The 19,534-nt window shown below is 38.8% G+C and overlaps 1 protein-coding gene across 1 annotated transcript; it reads right to left on the bottom strand.

Annotated features, from left to right (window-relative positions):
- Positions 1-3,262: 3,262 nt before the first annotated feature.
- Positions 3,263-18,841, bottom strand: LOC137092084 (uncharacterized). The gene is made up of 17 exons (XM_067456357.1): positions 18,735-18,841; positions 17,740-17,822; positions 17,518-17,654; positions 17,198-17,321; positions 9,951-9,998; positions 9,394-9,495; positions 9,165-9,308; positions 8,618-8,719; positions 8,255-8,524; positions 6,771-6,872; positions 6,410-6,679; positions 5,468-5,653; positions 5,218-5,312; positions 5,084-5,134; positions 4,450-4,831; positions 4,175-4,354; positions 3,263-3,380 (listed from the first exon to the last, which is right to left on the bottom strand). Exons 1-17 carry the CDS (start codon positions 18,839-18,841, stop codon positions 3,289-3,291), a joined length of 2,475 nt encoding a protein of 824 aa, XP_067312458.1. The 3' UTR covers positions 3,263-3,288.
- Positions 18,842-19,534: the final 693 nt, after the last annotated feature.

Below are 19,534 nucleotides of genomic sequence, written 5' to 3'. Positions count from 1 at the left end.
AATGTACCAACACAATGGAAAAAGACCATAATTACACTTGTCCTAAGAAACCCTGCCCACATGAGAATTCATTTTAGACCTAGGCTATTCTATTGCCTTAAAAGGGGGTCTAATGCTATTTCATGCATTCTGACTTATTTACACATGCAGGTAAAGAGTTCTCATGCTAAACATGGCGAAAAAAATATTAATGATAATAATATAAAAAACAAGTTGGGTGTACATGATGGTGTATTTCTGTGCCAAATACACTCCTTCGGGAAATAATTTCGAATAAGTTTTGGTAAGTTTTTTTACCCCGAGTATTTGGAGAATGGGCACTTCTTCTGGAATGAGCGCATGCGCACATCAACCCATCACATCACACTCATAATCTATTTCTTCACTCACAATTTTAAGCTCTTAAAATGTCCTGACCTTGTAAAATATTACACACTAATTAACTCACAACTTAAAAGCAAGAGCATTTTTAACAACTTAAAAATATATATTCATATATTTCACTATATGAAATAGCCCAAACTGTCTGCAGGTTCCTAGGGCACACAGGGCCTGAGTTACACACTTTCAAAAATGAATTTATGGAGAAAAAAATCAAAAAGCGCCTACTTTTTGGGGGGGTTATTACAGCTGAGCTTAGACAACATATACTTCCATGTTTATGACTTTTAGCAGTGTTTTATGTAACCTCAAAGGGTTTCCTGTAAAATGACACCAAAATGTTGAACCTAGACCACTGTATGTGTGTATGGGAATCTTTTCAATTTGGGTAGGCCAAATCCTGGCGGAAATCCCAAAAAATGGCCCTGAGTGTAATTTAAACTGCAGTCATAAAACACCATTTAAATTTAAAATGATCTTAAACATATTAATAACCACACAAATGTGGTTCAGGTAAAGCGTACCTTTATTATCTTCACTGCATGTATATTTATAACAAAACAAAATATAAAAAACAACCCTGCCGCTTTTTGTTTACTTTTTTTTATTAAAAAATATTTGAAATATTAATATGTGGTTCAGACAATAGGTGTGCATATATATTTATCAATGCAATAAATTAAATATGACATAAAAAAGCAACAATTGAGTCTTTGTTAAATGTCAGTTTATGTAAGATCAAATAGCCATTATAAAGGTATAAGAAGCTATACAAGAAATAAAGCAAACAATCCAGTCAAACATACAAAGTCAGTGCTAGGCTACAACAGTTATACAAGCCTAAAAATACAAAGTTATGAAACTTCACTTTGCCCTAGTCAGCGGCAAATATCCGAAGAACTAGCCGAGGAAAGGCTGCTCTCGGCGGGGTTAAAGAGCGCTGAGCGCCTGCTGATCGTCTGGATCTCACAACTCTAAAAACGGCAGATCAAATTTAAATAGGCGATCTCTTTATGAATAAACCACAGGTTTGAACTTTAAACAAGAACATTTCGTGACACATTAACAGTAGTAAGTTTTAATTACGCTGGGTTTCTCTAGCCTAGAAATCTAGACGCACCCTAGCAGCAGCAAATCTAATCTGCTACGAGTGTCGTCTAGCAACTCTCAATTCACTTCTGAGCTGTAAACGCCAAACTCTGGTCGGGCCAATCACATCGTGTATAGAGTCGGTGGGCGGGGCTTAATATGATGACGGCCGAGTTGTGTTTGCGTGCTTCTAGTAAACACAGAAACTAGCGAACGGCGGTCTTTCGAATCAGCTTTGACTGCGACTCTGGAAGACTTGGAGTTAAGCTTTTCTCTGAGAAAGAACAAAGAACGGCACTGAAGTCATTCTTAAAAAGGGAAGATGTGTTCTGAGTTTTGCCGAACGGATACGGTGAAAGTTTTATCTGTCAACTAGCTCTGTTTCACCTTCGTTGCTCTGGTTGGTGTAGCGCTATCCTATCGCGTGCACAGGGAGTTTGAAAGACAACCGTTTATCCCGCCCCTCTGATTGAGCCCTGTCTATGGTGAGTTTCCAGACCAAACATCTTAATGTGGGTCTGGCTTGTCAGGCTAGGGTTTCTCATCTGCTATTGACACTTGTTGTTTGGCACGAGATGCATTCTGGGATACCTGTCTGTCTCAAGTCTGCTAAAGTCACCTCTCGATAAATCCTCGATAAAAGGGGCAGATCAAGGACACATCCGGGGATTTAAACTATTCTTGGCTAGATGTAAGCTTTGAAATGGAACAGTATTGGGCAGCAACTGATGACGTTTAACAGAAGTAGAAACGTTCAGATTACTGTACGGTAGTAAAGCAAAATCATACATCAAATTAAAATTCACTATATGAATAAAATAATACTTCGAAAGTTTGACTTTACTTTTTCAATGAATTATTTTAAATCAAATAACAGAATCAAAGAAATACATCTGAATTAAACGCCTATATTTTTGACTGAAGGGGTGTCAATAAACTGAATGAATTGATTGTAGCTACTCAGTTAGCTTAGGGGCTATGATGAATAATTAAAGCTTTGCAAATTAACAATTCCACGAATTATAAAACGTGAATTTAAAGGTGAAGTATCTAAAAACAATTCTATTAAATTTGAGAAAAAAATAAAATTTCCCCCGCAAAACTTTGTTCTCAATTTGTTCATGATAAAAACATCAGTATTGCGTGACTCCATGTATTTAGCGTGTATTAGCGTTTCCTGCAGGTTTCAGACGAATCTTTTACTTTTGACTACGGGTGAATCTCCAGTTGTCACTGATGATTGTCGTTTGGACCTTTCTGGATTACAATCCGCCATCAAAATGACAAGTTTAAATATTCCAGCTGCTGTGAGTAAAGATCGGTTGTATATAAGGCGCTATATAAATAAAGATGACTTGTCTTGACGTTTAAAATGAAAGCAAATGTGGCTGGGATGACTGATGACTTCTTCCCAGTCTTGCAGTCTCTCGTGTTCTTGCTCAGACGTGGACAGGCTCTGAGTTCCCAGTCAGGTTGGGGTTGGACATCAGGCTTCGGCTCAAGTCTCGAGCTCAAGCCCTCCTCCACAGCAAGCATGTTGTTTCCTATTCAATACAAAGATTATATGAACAAGTCAACTCATGAATGATTTTTAGAGTTTATTACACTGTATATTTTCCTGTTTATTACAGTAAAGCCGCTTTAAAATGATCTGTATTGTATAAAGCACTTTATAAATGAAGGTGACTTGACTATAACAAGAACGCAAATTTGAAATAAGACAAATGATAATAATCCTACTCTGTCTGTTACACTTCCTCACACCTGCTGAAATCACTGATCGAGTCAATCTCCTGAACTTCTCCAATCTACAGTAGGTCATCTCATCCATTTATGTTGTGACATCTGCTCTAACGTCGGCCGTTTAGTTGGATCCCGGGCTAGGCACTGGCAAATCAGATCCCTGTATTCTGTACAAATTTGAATAAGGAGTTAGTCATGTATCCATGAAAACAGCATCTAAAACATGATTATTATACTGTAAAATGTTCTTTAGCTTTACTTTAAGTGAAGTATGTAGTTTCTGTGACACTAGTGGCACAGGGCGGAATTACAAAAATAAATAATATTTTCAAAAAACCTTGCACGGCCCCTTTTGTGCATTACGTCTTCCCCAACATCACAAACACAGCTCTTGTTTAAGAGTCAACATATTAGGAATACTTTTAGCTGTGTTGCATTTGTCTTTATTAAAATGTATCCTTCTGAACGGAGCATGACTATGATATATCATCAGCTCTGTTTTCTGTTCACCATCAGCTCTGTTTCTGTTCAGTTTTCTGTGTTGGTTGATTAATTGTGTTATTAATTTTTTTGTTATTTTTTCCCTTTGTTGCACTTTGAGATTCTTCGGAATGAAAAGTGCATTATAAATAAAATCTATTATTATTAATATTATTATTATTATTATTTTATTGAAGCGTGCTTTGTATCACAATGCTATGTTCACTTTGACATGTTCATGACCTGTTTAAGGTATAAATGCAGCGAATTTTGGCTTTCACTTCTTGAGCTAAATTTCTTTTCCCATGGCTGCGCCTGCTACATTAGCCCCAAACTCTCGCTATACGTTGTGCTATATATAAAAAAATCTTACATACTTCATCTTTAACTGTCTCTGTTCAGAGCCTTTGCTTTCTGTGTGTGTGCGTGTGTGTGTGTGTGTGTGTGTGTGTTATCAATGTTGTCATTTTGATTCACTCACTATTGGATAAGTGGTAGTACAGAAATGGAATTTTGGCTCGTCTGATTTCTTTCCAATTGGCAAAAGGATGAGATACGTGCACCATAGTGTACAACAGCACTCCTAGAGCCCAAACATTTGCTGGTATGGCGTGGAAACGAGGTTCTGTTAAGACTTCAGGTGGATAGTAATACGGTAGTCCTGTAAAGAAGACATTTGCACATTGATAAGCTTTTTTTTAAAGCATTAAATAATAAGTCACTACATTCAGGTTTTCACATTCTCAAAATGCTCACCAACGTATGTTTTGCTCTCGTAGCCATCACTACTAAATAGCTGACCGCAGCCAAAGTCTATCAGCTTGAGCTCCAACGTCCTTTCATTTAACAGGAAATTCTGCGCATGAATGTCATTATGAAAAACACCATGCTTGATGCAGACCTGTACTGCCAGCAGAGCCTGTCGCATGATGAACTGTGCTGTGGGTTCATACAGGACGGGTTTACGAACGATGTAGTCCCGCAAGCTCATGCAAGGCTCGGGGAACTCCATAACAAGAGTGAATTTTCCAGGATGTTCAAACCACTCGTATAGCTGTGTGATGAGCGGGCTTATGGGTTTTCGCCTCATCATCAGCAGCAGCGCCACTTCTGTAACGAGAGGTTTGGGATGCCCAGGCTAGAGAAAAATAGTAATCAGAAGGTTAGCTGAGTAAAAATCTGAAGAAAACATATCAAAGTATCTTTAAAAGTCCTTTTTTAAAAGTATATTTTTAGATACGTTCCAAAGAGCCTTTTCAGCTCAAAGTTATTTGGTGCCTCTAGGCTTATTTGTCAGTCACATTTACACTTAATGCTTTCTACGGGTGTATTAACTACAGTAATCTGCACTGAAACGACTAAATACATATTCAGGTTTTGGCCAACTTACAATAAAAAGATAACGATTGTTTTCAGTCTTGCTTAGCTGCTTGATGGCAACCTGCAACAAAAAAAGAAAGTTAGTTTTAAATATGTTTTGATGCATTCAAGAGCAAAATGTTTGAACAATTCAGTCAGATTTACCTTTTTGCCATCAAATTTGCGTGTTCCCTTGTACACGCTGCCAAATTCTCCGGATCCAAGCATCTCTCCCACAGTATAGAGAGACTCAAAAGACTCTGAAAAACAAAGAGAAAATTATGAGAAATATATGACCTAAAAAAAAATATTAATAATATTTCCTCAAAACAAGCTATAAGCATTATTTTCAGTGAAAAACAAGATGACAATACTGTTTAAAATGATGTTGGAGAAATAATGATCAGCGATTTACCATCATTTGGCTTGATGCTGGAGTGATCTGACGCAGATGATGATGGCTCAGGATCAGGGGTAAAAGGCTCCACAACATCCACAGCACTACTGAGACAACAGCAGCAGACAGGACTCTTCAGAGCCTTCCATACCCTCTTGAAGAAAGAACGAATTCTTTTCCCTTTCCCACGTTCTGTAGGATTTTCTGAAATTAAGATTTTCATTTGAATGACGAATTAAGCAACGATATAATGACATAACTTACATTTTACTTTTAAATTCTCATCTGTAATGTTATAAATCCAAAGTAATGGAAATACTTCCAAGCTATCCTCCTGACCTCTAGATAATGCCTGCATAAATGTCCCAAAATCTTATTTTACAAATTATAGTGGTCACAATATAGTTATTTTTCTTGCTTTATCTGATCTTTTTGGTTTCATTTGACCAAATCAGTTCTGGTAATGGCAAATATAATATATTTATGTTATATTAAATACAATATATTTAAATAAACGTTAATTTTTAAATGCATAGCTATGTGTTATTTATGCCATAACCAACTCTGTAATATGACAGCCAGTTTGACAATTTTCTGTGTATTTGACAATTCAAAAGCAAAAAGTCTTGAAATAGAATTCTATTCTGGATTGTTTGCCGTCTGAGAAGCGGCTTTCTGTGCGCATGTTTCGGGTGTGTGTCAGACAGCACAAGGACCACTGAGTTCATGGCTTATTGAGAATTAGATTTTGAATGTTCTCTGAATGTTCTGAAAATGTTAGACGAATATCCAATTAAAATATTTCTTTTAAAAAAAACAAAAACAAAATCAGTGAAGTTGTGCTGAGCAACAGTAAATGTGAACGGACATTAGCATGATAAAAACTTAAAGCAGTTATGCATGAAATAGCAAAATCTCTGTCTGTACACTTTACACTGGCCAGCCTTATTTCAGTCTCACCTGTTGAGATCTTGTTCAGGGAAGAATCCTCCATGGCCGCCTGAACATTTCGGCCATTAGAAGTCCCTGTTGGCTCGACAGGAACTGAACTTGGCAGCGGAGGGCACGACCAATCAAAGCTGTCAGACCTGCCCTGTTCGCTTCGGCTGTCCAATCCATCGCCACTCCACCTCCAAATGACGTTGAATGAGCCTCTGCTGCTCAGGGACAAGGATGACATGATGTCCGGCGAAGAATCTGTGGAAGCAGATCTTCTGGATCCGAAATGGCCTGAGTGGGGAAAATTTCAGACATCAAATCAGCCATTGAAAACAGAAATAGAAACGGAGCCATAACTTCTTTATTAAAAGCCTATTCTTACCAATGCAAGAGCATTTAGATGAAGATGAAGATGAAGAGAATGGATGTTCATCATCATCTGAGCTCTGTTGGCTGCCGCTCTGCAGCGTCCTGTCAGCCTGACCTGTGGACACAGAAACAGAAAACTCAGACAGAGACAGAGGTGCTAAATGTCTACAACTGAATTCTCACTGGTAAAAATGCCATTATGACTAGTAACACTGGGAACAATTTAAGATCATCTAATTTGATCATAAGCACTATTTTTCCTCAAAACACGTTTAACAGATTATTTAAGTTATTAACAGTTTAGCTAATCTGTCATGTGCCGATCCGGGCTGAAATATTACGGAGGTAGAAGTGTTAGGAATATTGTATGGTAATAAAACAAAATTATCCAAATAAAATAATCTTTAGGCTATATGAATAAAATAAAACTTCAAAACTTTGCCTTCACTGTTCTGATGGATTCTTTAAAATCAAATCAAAGAAATACATCTGAATTAAACGCCTATATTTTTGACTGAAGGGTGTCAATAAACTGAATGAATTGATCGTAGCTACTCAGTTAGCTTAGGGGCTGTGATGAATAATTAAAGCTTTGCAAATGAACAATTCCACAAATTATAAAAACATGAATTTAAAGGTGAAGTATCTAAAAACAATTCCATTAAATTTGTGGCAAAAAATTAAAATTTCCCCCGCAAAACTTTGTTCTCAAATTGTTCATGATAAAAACATCAGTATTACGTGACTCCATGTATTTAGCGTGTATTAGCGTTTCAGACGAATCTTTTACTTTTGACTACGGGTGAATCTCCAGTTGTCACTGATGATTGTCGTTTGGACCTTTTTTGGATTACAATCTGCCATCAAAATGACAAGTTTAAATATTCCAGCTGCTGTGAGTAAAGGCTATAAATGATCCGCCACCTGCAGCATCCTCACACGCGATACTACTACTAGCCGGACTCCTTCTTTATACAGATGTGACGTAATGACGCAACGACATGCTCGAATTTTTTGCGGAAACCCACCAGTACCACTCAAATTATAAAACATTATTCCAAGCTTACCGCTGTGAATCGGACTAAGGTAAGAAGATCATTTTGAACACTGGCTGGTTATGAACTTGCTCAAAAATTTATTTTGGCTTATTGAGAACATTTTGCTAATGTTAACATTAAATTAAGAAAGCGTTATTTCTAAATGTTCACTGAATGTTCAAAACGTCCAGTTTTTTCAGTGTTTCAATTTTTTTTTTTTTTGTTAAAGGAACATTCTATTTTATAATTTTGCCTTATGGGAACATTACTTTTGAATGTTCTGACGAATGTCCAATTAAAGTATTTCTAAAAAATAATAATAATAATTTTAGCGAAAATTTTCTGAGCAACAGTAAATGTGAACGGACATTAGCATGATAAAAACTTAAAGCAGTAATGCATGAAATAGCAAAATCTCTGTCTGTACACTTTACACTGGCCAGCCTTATTTCAGTCTCACCTGTTGAGATCTTGTTCAGGGAAGAATCCTCCATGGCCGCCTGAACATTTCGGCCATTAGAAGTCCCTGTTGGCTTGACAGGAACTTGACCTGGCAGCGGAGGGCATGACCAATCAAAGCTGTCAGACCTGCCCTGTTCGCTTCGGCTGTCCAATCCATCGCCACTCCACCTCCAAATGACGTTGAATGAGCCTCTGCTGCTCAGGGACAAGGCTGACATGATGTTCGGCGAAGAATCTGTGGAAGCAGATCTTCTGGATCCGAAATGGCCTGAGAGTCGGGAAAATTTCAGACATCAAATCAGCCATCGAAAACAGAAATAAAAACGGAGCAATAACTTCTTTATTAAAAGCCTATTCTTACCAATGCAAGAGCATTTAGATGAAGATGAAGATGAAGAGAATGGATGTTCATCATCATCTGAGCTCTGTTGGCTGCGGCTCTGCAGCGTCCTGTCAGCCTGACCTGTGGACACAGAAACAGAAAACTCAGACAGAGACAGAGGTGCTAAATGTCTACAACTGAATTCTCACTGGTAAAAATGCCATTATGACTAGTAACACTGGGAACAATTTAAGATCGCTAATATTAAAATTAAATGTTCCCTGAATGTTAAGAACGTCTATTTTCAAAAATATATTTTTTCTTGGTTAAAGGAATATTCTAGTTTATACTTTTTCATTATGGGAACTTTACTTTTGAATGTTCTTTAGATGTTCTGAAAATGTTAGACGAATGTCCAATTAAAATATTTCTTTGAAAAAAAACAAAGAAAATTTCAGCGAAGTTGTGCTGAGCAACAGTAAATGTGAACGGACATTACCATGATAAAAACTTAAAGCAGTTATGCATGAAATAGCAAAATCTCTGTCTGTACACTTTACACTGGCCAGCCTTATTTCAGTCTCACCTGTTGAGATCTTGTTCAGGGGAGAATCCTCCATGGCACCCTGAACATTTCGGCCATTAGAAGTCCCTGTTGGCTCGACAGGAACTTGACCTGGCAGCGGAGGGCACGACCAATCAAAGCTGTCCGATCTGGAGTGACCTGAGTCTGGAAAATTTTAGACATCAAATCAGCCATTGAAATTAGAAATAGAAATGGAGAAATAACTTATTTATTAAAATACTATTCTGACCCATGCAAGAGCATTTAGATGAAGATGAAGATGAAGTGAGTGGATGTTCATCATCATCTGAGCTCTGTTGGCTGCCGCTCTGCCGTGTCCTGTCAGCCTGACCTGTGGACACAGAAACAGAAAACTCAGACAGAGACGGGGGTGCTAAATATCTAGGAAGCGCCTGGATCTGGGTCGGGTCTGGCAGCAGATCGCGGTCATCAGAACAGGGTCTCCAAATCTCCTGACCAGCCGTCTGAGAGAAAGCAGCTCTTCTGGATCTAGAGCGGCCTGAGTCTGGAATATTTCACACATCACATAACGTTAGTTGGTAATGTTTCGATATTAATCGATAAACAATGTCAGTGATCAATTACAAATATTGTTACTATAGTTACGTTACTCAAATTGAAAAGTTTTATTTCATATGCAAGGAAACAAATACATGTGATCACTACGCTGAGAACATTGGTTTTTTTTTAACCTTAACGTTACACAATTTTCTTCACATTAATGTAGTCAATCACTGTACAACATCAAACAAACCATAAACAAGTGAAAACCAAAAGCACACTCACCTCCTCTTTCACCCATCATGTGAGCCATCGACATCCTTCGAGTCCAAACTGCAATAAAAAACACAACACAATACAAAATACAATACAATAACCTACAACTCTCCTTAGAAATACTCCTCCCAAAATACAATTTATAATAAAATAAAATAAGACAAAAAAATTAAATAAAACTCCAAAGTCCTTCTAAAATAAGAAAAGAACAATAAATTAAAAGATAATATGAAAAAAAATATAACGTTATAAAGGATATTATCTTCCGATGTTCTTCAATAATAAAAGTCTCTCAGAAATTTGCTTCAAGATTGCAAAATCAGCAGCACAGAAAATATTCTGCAAGTGTGTGAATTGGTGAATCAAACCAACAGATAGAAATCGGTTAGCGTGTGTATATATTTGTATTCAGAATTCATAACACGCGTCACTATAGCAACTAAAATGCACGTGCATGAGTAGAGCACGTGATCACACATCCAATCTGAATAATTTATTAAATAGCTACAAACTTAATTTTGACGTTTTTTTTAATGAGATTTGTGGTTTCTGTGTCATTATTACTATTATTATTATTATTATTATTATTATTATTATTAGACTATTATTTTCGGTGGAATTATTTTTCCACCGAAAATAATACAAAAATTAATCAAACGCGTCCACACGTTGCTTCTGCCCAAAATGCGCAAAACGGCAGAAGGGAGGAAAAATGTGGACATTAATTTAATTCGCCCTTTACTTTGGCAACTTAGCCAGTTTATCTTAAATTTTTCCCAGCGCTACGTACTGTAATTGCATTTTTACGGGTAAGAACTCATTCAGAGAGCTCTATTGAATTATCACTAGTAAAAATGCAATTACGACTAATGCTGGGAACAATTTAAGATTGCTAATATTATATGAGAGAAAATGTGTTTAATACACCAGTTTCTATGACTCATAGCTTGAAAGTTGGACATTTTAAAAATCAAACTAATAATCCAGAAACAAACGGAATTCCCATGGGCGTAGATGACGCGGGGGACGGGTGGGAACGTCCCCTCACTTTTAATAAAATGTAGGCTATTTTGTCCCCCGCACTTTTACTGGGTCTCACCTGGGTCTCACCGACCAGTCGACCTGCTCCGAGCGAGATTCGACCGGCGTTACCACCGCAGGGGCGGGCAAGTTAACAAGGACACTAAAGACCGCTTTCTCTAGCCTAATCTCGGTTGATAGCGCGCTTCTTGAGGTCACGGGCAAGTGTATTTACATAGAAACCAATGTGAGTGAATACATTTAAAATCAGAGACAAAAAATAATCTATGCATGACCTGTAATTTTATTCGAATCTGAGGAGGGCGCTCTCATAGAAAGTCCGAAAGTGGATTCGTAGAAGTAGTAGGCCTACTGTCACGCTGGAGCTGCAGCTGAAGGAAAACAATCGTTATGAGTGATGAAACGTGACGACGACAATCAGACGATTGCGACAATATATGCTTTATATGTGTGTTTTCAAGTCATCTAGGCTACTTATTGACAATAATTATTGACATTAAAAGCTGCATTATTCATATGATAGCCTGCCTACTTTAAAGTAGGATATCATGAATAATGCAGCTTTTAATGTTTAGTATCTTCTACTCACCAAGGCTGCATTTATGTAATCAAAAATAGTTAAAACATGAATATTTTGAAATATTATTACAAATTAAAACAGCTTTTTCCCTATGTGAATATATAGTAATTTATTCCTGTGATCAAAGCTGAATTTATCATCATTACTCCAGTCTTTACACGATCCTTCATCATTCTCATATGATGATTTTATAATCAAGAAACATTTATGATTATTATCTGTGTTAAAAACAGTTGTGCTGCTTAAAAATTTTGTGGAAACCATGATAGCCTACATGTTATTTTTCAGGATTCTTTAATGAATAGAAAGTTCAATTGGCAGCATTTATTTGCATTTATTAAATAAATTATCTTTTGTAATATTAAAAATATCACTTGTGATCAATTTAATGCATGTCTGATCAACAAAAGTATTAATTTCTCTCTTTTATAATTTAACCACAAATGTTTAGATGGTTTCCACAAAAATTAAGCATCACCATGAGCAGCACAACTGATAATAATCATAAATGTATGTTGATCATCAGATCCTCATCTGAGAATGATTAGTGAAGGATCATGTGACACTGAAGACTGGAGTAATGATGATAAATTCAGCTTTGATCACAGGAATAAATTACACTTTACTATATCTTCACATAGAGAACAGCATGGTTTACATCAGAATATATATATATATATATATATATATATATATATATATATATATATATATATATATATATATATATATATATATATATATATATATATATTTTACATTGCATAAAATCTATGGAGTCTTAATGCACAAGTGTTTGTTGTAGGCCTATATAAACCAATCATAAAATTTGCATAAAAAATAGGAGAATAATATAGATATTAATTAGTGGTTGTTGTTCAGCAGTGTATTTGATATCTTGGCCAATTAAAAGCAAGAGATGTGATAAATTATATTGGTCCCAAAAAAAAAAATGGTATTACAACATTTCTGTCCCCCTCACTTCTGAAAAGATGGCTACGCCCCTGAATCTGGCCCAAATTGTCCCGAAAAAGATAGTAAAGGAAAATCTTAAATAGTAATTGTCCGATTAAAAACTGTCTGCAGAGCGGAGGTTGAGTCACCAAGCAACTAGCCCCCGCCGGCTGCTCATGGGCTTGGCTGCAGCATATTTTTTAAACAGCACTGGGTAACTTTTACTCTCGGGGTCCCCCTACAGTTGGGAAAAAATAATGTCCTCAACTACTGTCATAAACTCTGTCATCCTACAACACGGGATGCCATCGCGTGTGCATTTGTTGACATGACAACCCTGATAGCCCTGAACTAGTGATGCGCGGGTCGTCTCATAACCCGCGGACCCCGTATGTCTATTTAATGGTCGCGGGTGCAGAGTGGGTTGTAAAAATATATACAGTGGTGCAGGGCAGGCCAAAAAATTTCATAAAAGCGGCCCCGCGGGTTGGTGCAGCACTAACAGTTCCCCTGAACACTGCAGGAGGAGCGTGTCTTCTGGCGGAGCGTGTGAAATGTCTTCATCCAGGTACAGTCAGTGGCATATGTTTCAGCATGTCATATGAATATAATTTCATGGGTTTTATTTTTTTCAAACGTCCAATGTTGATCCTCGTCCTGCCTTTTATCACATCACTTTTTCGTTTCCTCTTATTGCTTTCCTCCAACAAAACCTTTTCTTTCTTATTTGTCTGTGCTGCTTCGGACATATTATCCGACGAACAAAGTTGGGCTCACACGTCTGAATGTAAGGAAGTGTGGGTGTTGGTGGAAGTGACGTATATGCACGAAAAGCAGTCGAATTTTGTAGTTCTTTTTGTTCTCGGGTTACTACCCGAAACCTGAAGTTTAAAAGTACGATTAAAAACGAAACAGACCCCATCAGGCTATGGCAGACGTGTCATTCAACCTATTGTCGATGTATCATCACACAAGAGTCTTGAAAATATATTATGAAGGTCGAAAAGTTACCTAGTGCTGATTTAAGTTCTACAAAATATACGGTAGGCGATTAAGCGTGAATTTAGATTTGCATCGATAAGCTAATTTTCATTTATTCCGTTGGCATGGCTGGTGTACGAACCCCAACACACTGCTAAAAAGCAGAAACACCTCTGCAGCTACTGTAAATGAATTAATCTATGCACCAAGACAAAGACAATATACGACCTTGTGTCCCCTTTTTGTTTGAAGCTTTGATGAAGAGAGTGCAGGGGGCATGAGGAGGACAGTGATGCACGCGTAAAAGGAACGATTGATTGTTCGCTGCACTGTGTACAAAAAAAAAAACACTTCACTACATAATTATTTCGTTATTTTCTTTTAAGCTTATTAGCGTTAGGCTATACAGGGATGTCTGATATGCACCTTTTTTCATATTCTGATATTCATTGTTTTTTTTTTTTTTCACAATGACATTTGAGTTCATGATTTTAATGTTGTTTTTTGTGGCAGACTAAAGACTAATGACAGACTGTTAATATTTGAATAAAAATATGTTTGGTTCAGGTTTGAAATTCATTATCTTTTATTATAGGCTATTCTTTTTTCTTTTTTTTTTGTTGCTTGGGCATAGGCCCCTACATTTTGCTCCCAACTATTTAAATTCATGTAGGACATAACAGACTGCATTTATTTTGCCATAATCGTGTGTGTAATTTACCATGCAAGCACAATAAGCTTGAAAGAGAACTGAATTCAGGATTGTGCAAGGACTTGGCTCGGGCCTCAGCCAGTTGTCACAGAGTTCATGGCCACTGGTGTCCGGACTGGAGTTTGAACCTCCGTTCAGTGTTATAAGCGAGGATCCCCCGCAAGCTCTCCTTCGAGTCGTCCCAGCACTGCGCGTGGGAAAGTATGTACTCCATCACTTTGTTCTAAGCAATGGGGGCATCCCCCGGCTCAAAATTTGCAGGGTAGGAGGGACTCTGGGAGTGCAACTTAAAAGGTCCCATTGTCCGGTGAGCTCCAGTTGGGTAGTTACCGAACTGCCCGGCTATGTGATCTCATATCGAATAATCTTATTAACCACTTATCTCCTGAACTGGAACTTTCTTTACCATGCTATTCAGCGCATATCCCACCATGCAGTCACTTTCCAGGTCAGGTGTAGGATAGGTTAGGGGTTAGCATTTCTTGTAGCATTGTGTAGAAAAGGAGTGTGTTTGCTCATTGACTTTGAACACAAAGTCAACTAAAACTTTTTTTTTTAACTCACTGCACTTGCCTGCCGGTTTAGCCTTTTGCTTGTTTACGAATAGGTATAACTGCAGACTGGAGATCTCCGAAATGGAGCATGAACTCAAATGTGGGCAGAACCTCCAAAATGGGGTAGGGTCTCCACGCACAAAGACTTTGGCTTCAGCCATTTGTCACAGAGCTTGTGGCCACTCGAGACGGGGATGCCAAATTATACCCTGGGTTTGAGGGGAACCCCTCACGGAGAGCTTAAAAAACTTTAAGCAAATGAAGAAAAAAACAACTTTATTCCTTAATAACAAAATAGACCAGTAGTTTGTCATGTTCCTTACATTAATAACATACTAATATCTGTAGCACTAAGTGATTCACCAGCGTCATGCGGTGTAGACATTTTGCCACTGTGTGGTAGGCTTGGCTGTTCTGCGCCTATGAACCACGCAAGAGTTAGCTTCCAACCATGCGCCTGTAAATCGGTTTTATTTTATTTTATTAGGTTTATTTGTTTCTAGTTATTTTATTTTGTTAGATATTTCAACTTTGTGGGAGTCCCGCAAATATTTTTATTTTCCCGCAACCCGCACCCAATAATATCTTGCCGCCCGCACCCGCATTCACCCATCAAATATTGTCCCACGCCGCACTTGGTTGTGCTGGGTCCTGCGGTACTCCCGGGGGATTGCTGGTCTCTAGTATCAAGCCCTGTTTTGAGAGTAGGTCAAATTCAGATGACCTTGAATGTGAACCACTCTGACTGACAGGAACCTGGTCTGCGCCCAAATAAAGACACACTTTGCCAGCCTGAATGGAACGTTGTCCTCCTTGGCGATTCATGTACGAGACCACATGTTGTCCATCCTGACCAGTGTGTGACAACCCCTCAGATAGAGTAAGAATAGTTTGAGTGCCACAAACACTGCCAGCATCTCCAAACTATGTGCTTTCCAGAGTCCAAAAGTCTGACATCCCTGATAGACTGCTCTTCCCAGCCTGTGAGTAATACGTCTGATTGTCTAGATTGTTCGCAATCCGAATGCCCTGGAGCCGCAACAGGGCGGAGTACATTTTTTCTGTGAATGTTTGAGGTGCCAGAGCCAGTCCAAACGGAAGAATGCTTTATTGGTTATGCCCTCGGTACTCTGTAGTACTCTGTACACTGCCAAGGGCATTAACCGTTCTATTTTTGGAACCTGTTGGACAGCAGGTGTCAATACATACTCTGACAGCAGAGTACCTTTGGTATCTGCAAAAACAGGAAGCACATGTGGAGTGACCACAGCTAATTAACTTATTGTTATAGTCTGATCTCTCTTCATAGGGCCCAGAGGCACCTGAGTGGTTGGAATCTCCTGAAACAGGAAGCTATCCAATCGCTCAACATCCACATCGACAGTGTCATGAACGAGTCATCCGCGTATGACACTAGCTTTTCCCAAAACTCAGAAGGCTGGAAAGCTCTGAGTAACCGAAATGTTGCTTGTCGAGATGGCTCAGCCTAAAACCGGATGAGGCTCTGTTTGCCGCGGGACAGTTAAGACCGGAGCAAGGAGGCCACAATGAGAGCGGCGAATACGTTTGCGCAGTTCATACAAACTCTCCAACGGAGGGCCTGGCCCCGAAGAGGAATCGGGATAGTGTTGCTGGGAACCTGAGAACGAGAGTCCTTGGCCGTCAAACTCAAGTCTATCCATGTGTTTTGCTGCAGACAAACCGGTGGACGCGTCCTTGGACCCCAGTCTCTGGAAGGAGGTTATTCTATGGCCATGCTCCAAGCTTATCAAGGCTACTTGCTTAAAGAGGTACTTCAGCGCTTGGAAGATGAATCTGTATTTAAACTGGGTCATTAATGTAGTAGAAATGTGAAATTATTTTTGAATTTTGTGTCTTCTAGACTGATAAAAGACAGAAAATGTATTTTTGTCTCATGGGGATGAAAGACAACTATTCCCAGAATGCTACGCTGCCCTGTCAGGCCATTCCCAAAGCCACTGGATCACTTTATCATAGCGTTTCTTTTCATAAAATCAGTTCAGTTGGAGAACAGACACTACAATTAAATACTGAAAGGGGAAGGGAAGGAGGATTAGGGGGCACAATAATTTGAATATACTCCAGGGTTTCTACTGATACAAATCCATATGCTAATCGCTGAAGTAACCCTTAAAGGAGCTGAAGAATGAGGGAGAGACTCTGAAGTCTTGGAAATAAAAATAAGAGCGCCAACAAACTGTAGGTGGTTGACTCTTGACCTCCCTAGACCTGCGTGGGATGTGCTGGCAAAAAAACAGCAGACTGCTGTTTTGCTGCTCAAAATTGTTCCACCACAACAGTAACAAACTCTCCAAATAAGCCGTCCTTAGACATGGAGGCATCTAAAAGAAACCTTTTCTAAGAGTAAGCCAAAGATGGCACTCCATTGAAACCATTCCCTCCATGGACTTGCCTTTCGCCGGTTCAGTAAGGTTGGTAGCTCTAAGTGCCAAGTCAGTAGCTTGTCTGAGCTCCTTACCAGCCTCTGGAGTCAGACCCTCTCCCTGGTCAATGTCAGATCGGGACACGGACTCAGTCTGCAGGCACCAAAATACAGTTTATTGAAACAACAGGAACAACCCAAACGGGCTAACAATAGTCCAGATAGATACAGCAGAACAGAGGAGTCACAAGTCTTATCAAAATCTGGACAGGACCAGACAAAAAAATCCAAAAAGGCAACACAAGAGTCAATAGCAGAGCCTTCTGCCGAAGAATATTAGGACTATCAACCAGGCGGAGAAGCGCAGCACGAGGCACAGAGTAGGCAGGGCTGGCGGCGCTCAGATGGCACGTGAAGCAGGGCAGCAAAGGAGATCTGTGGGCAGCGTTAGAGAGCGAGACCAGGGCCAGATGCAGAGGGAATCCACCTAAAGAAAACAGAAGCGTAGCAGAAAAAAACAAAACTAAAAGAAGAAGATCCAAAGGCAAACAGTCCTTAAAGCTTGGTCTCACAAAGACAGGACAGAAATCCAGAATCAGAGAATACCAGAGTACCAGACAAGAGGAGTGCTTGCACAGCCACACCAAACAACGAACTGGCACAAGACAACACACAAGAGGGACTTAAATAGGAGATCTTATAGGTACAGCACAGGTGAAAAGAGTGAAACAATAACGAGGTAATGAGTGGAATAACAAGGGGGTGGGACCAGACACCACAGTGACAGCAAAGCACAAGGTGACTTAAAGCAAGCCCAAGTGCTCCAAAACACAAACACATGACAGAGACAGGACATGAACGGACCGATCAGCCCAGGGTCATGACAGTCACGCTCCTTAAGCAAGTATGTTTTGTAAGAAGTGAAATGGGAAGGTTTAAATAAAGTTAGTTTATACGCAAGATATCGCGAGAGGGAGAAGTGAAATGGGAAGGTTTAAATAAAGTTAGATTGTATGCGAGATATCGCGAGAGGGAGAAAAGGTATAAGGGGGGAAGTGCGGGAGAGATGAGAGAAGCAACGCACGAGGTAATCGGGTGGTTACTACGATGTAGAGGCACAGCAGAAAGATTGTTAAAATAAACACTGAGTTCTGAGCACAGAAGTCTTGGTCTGACTCCTCTATCCAGTGGGCACGACAGATACAGAAATAGCCAAGAACCCATGCATAAATACTCGGTAAGCACGAATTCATTGAGACAGACAAATATGAGTATTACAGTTTGATAATCTTGGAGCATGGTGGTAGAATTAAGTGCCTGTTCAGCAGCCATGTAAGATTTTCTGACCGAAGATTTTAAGGTCTTTGAAAAAAAGGGGAGAGGCTTACGGGGCTGGTGTGCGGCTGGTCAAAAATCGGTTTTGATTTGGCCTGATTTTGATCCGGCTCGCTGTCCCATTCTAGCCCTAGCTTGTCTACAGCATGAGTAATCATATTCAATATCTCTTTGAAAGATGGATAACCACGTCTATCCTGCCCGTTTGGAGGGAGAGAATAGCACAATTTACCGAAGCTCATTAGAATCATCGTCAAACAGTGACGTGTGCGAAGGAGAAAATTCTGTCTGCTCATCCTCCATGTTCTCCGGCTCGTAGTCATCACCCCAAGCGTCCATCATGTACAGCGCCTCGGACACTGCAGAAACGAATGGTGCGGATTAGACGAGTGTCCTTCTTTCCTTAGAAAGGAGGCAAGCCTCGAGTGCAAATCTTTTAAACGCAGAGAGAGAAACCTGTAGGTCTCCCCTGGAGGAGATTCATTTGTCGATAATGTTTTATATCAGCTAACAATTGTTGAATTGACAAATTAAAATTTCACATTTTTTTGGGTAAGGCTGCACACTGTAGTAAAAAAAAAAAAGTTCAGTTCATGTAAAAGAATGTCACATGTTATGTTGCAAGAACCTCTCTTGGAATTTTATTGAGGCCCCCTAGTGGACCATGGCGTATAGTCTACTGTACAGTTTCCAACCACTGAAGAAGGGAAGAAGACATTTGCATTGTAGAGAGCAGACTGGACAGAAATGTTATTATGCAACTTTACATTTAAAAGCTTTATTTATTTATAAATAAATAAAAATAAATAAATTCAGAGCCTGCATTCATAGTTTGTCTTTTTCTAGCCGTTTATATTTTCTTATGTATATGACACTGTTGTGGAATGAAGTAAAAGCAATAAATAAAATAATAAATAATAATAATAATAATAATAATATACAATATATATATATACAAAATTAACCATGAAACTCTATTTCAGTAGGCTATTGCTGAGATACTCTTATAGGTTTGTATTAATATTTTTACTG

Source organism: Pseudorasbora parva, chromosome 11 (assembly GCF_024679245.1).
Source record: "Pseudorasbora parva isolate DD20220531a chromosome 11, ASM2467924v1, whole genome shotgun sequence".
NCBI lineage: Eukaryota > Metazoa > Chordata > Actinopteri > Cypriniformes > Gobionidae > Pseudorasbora > Pseudorasbora parva.
The sequence above is the reverse complement of the archived record's forward strand: the minus strand, read 5'-3'. Positions and strand labels throughout refer to the sequence as shown.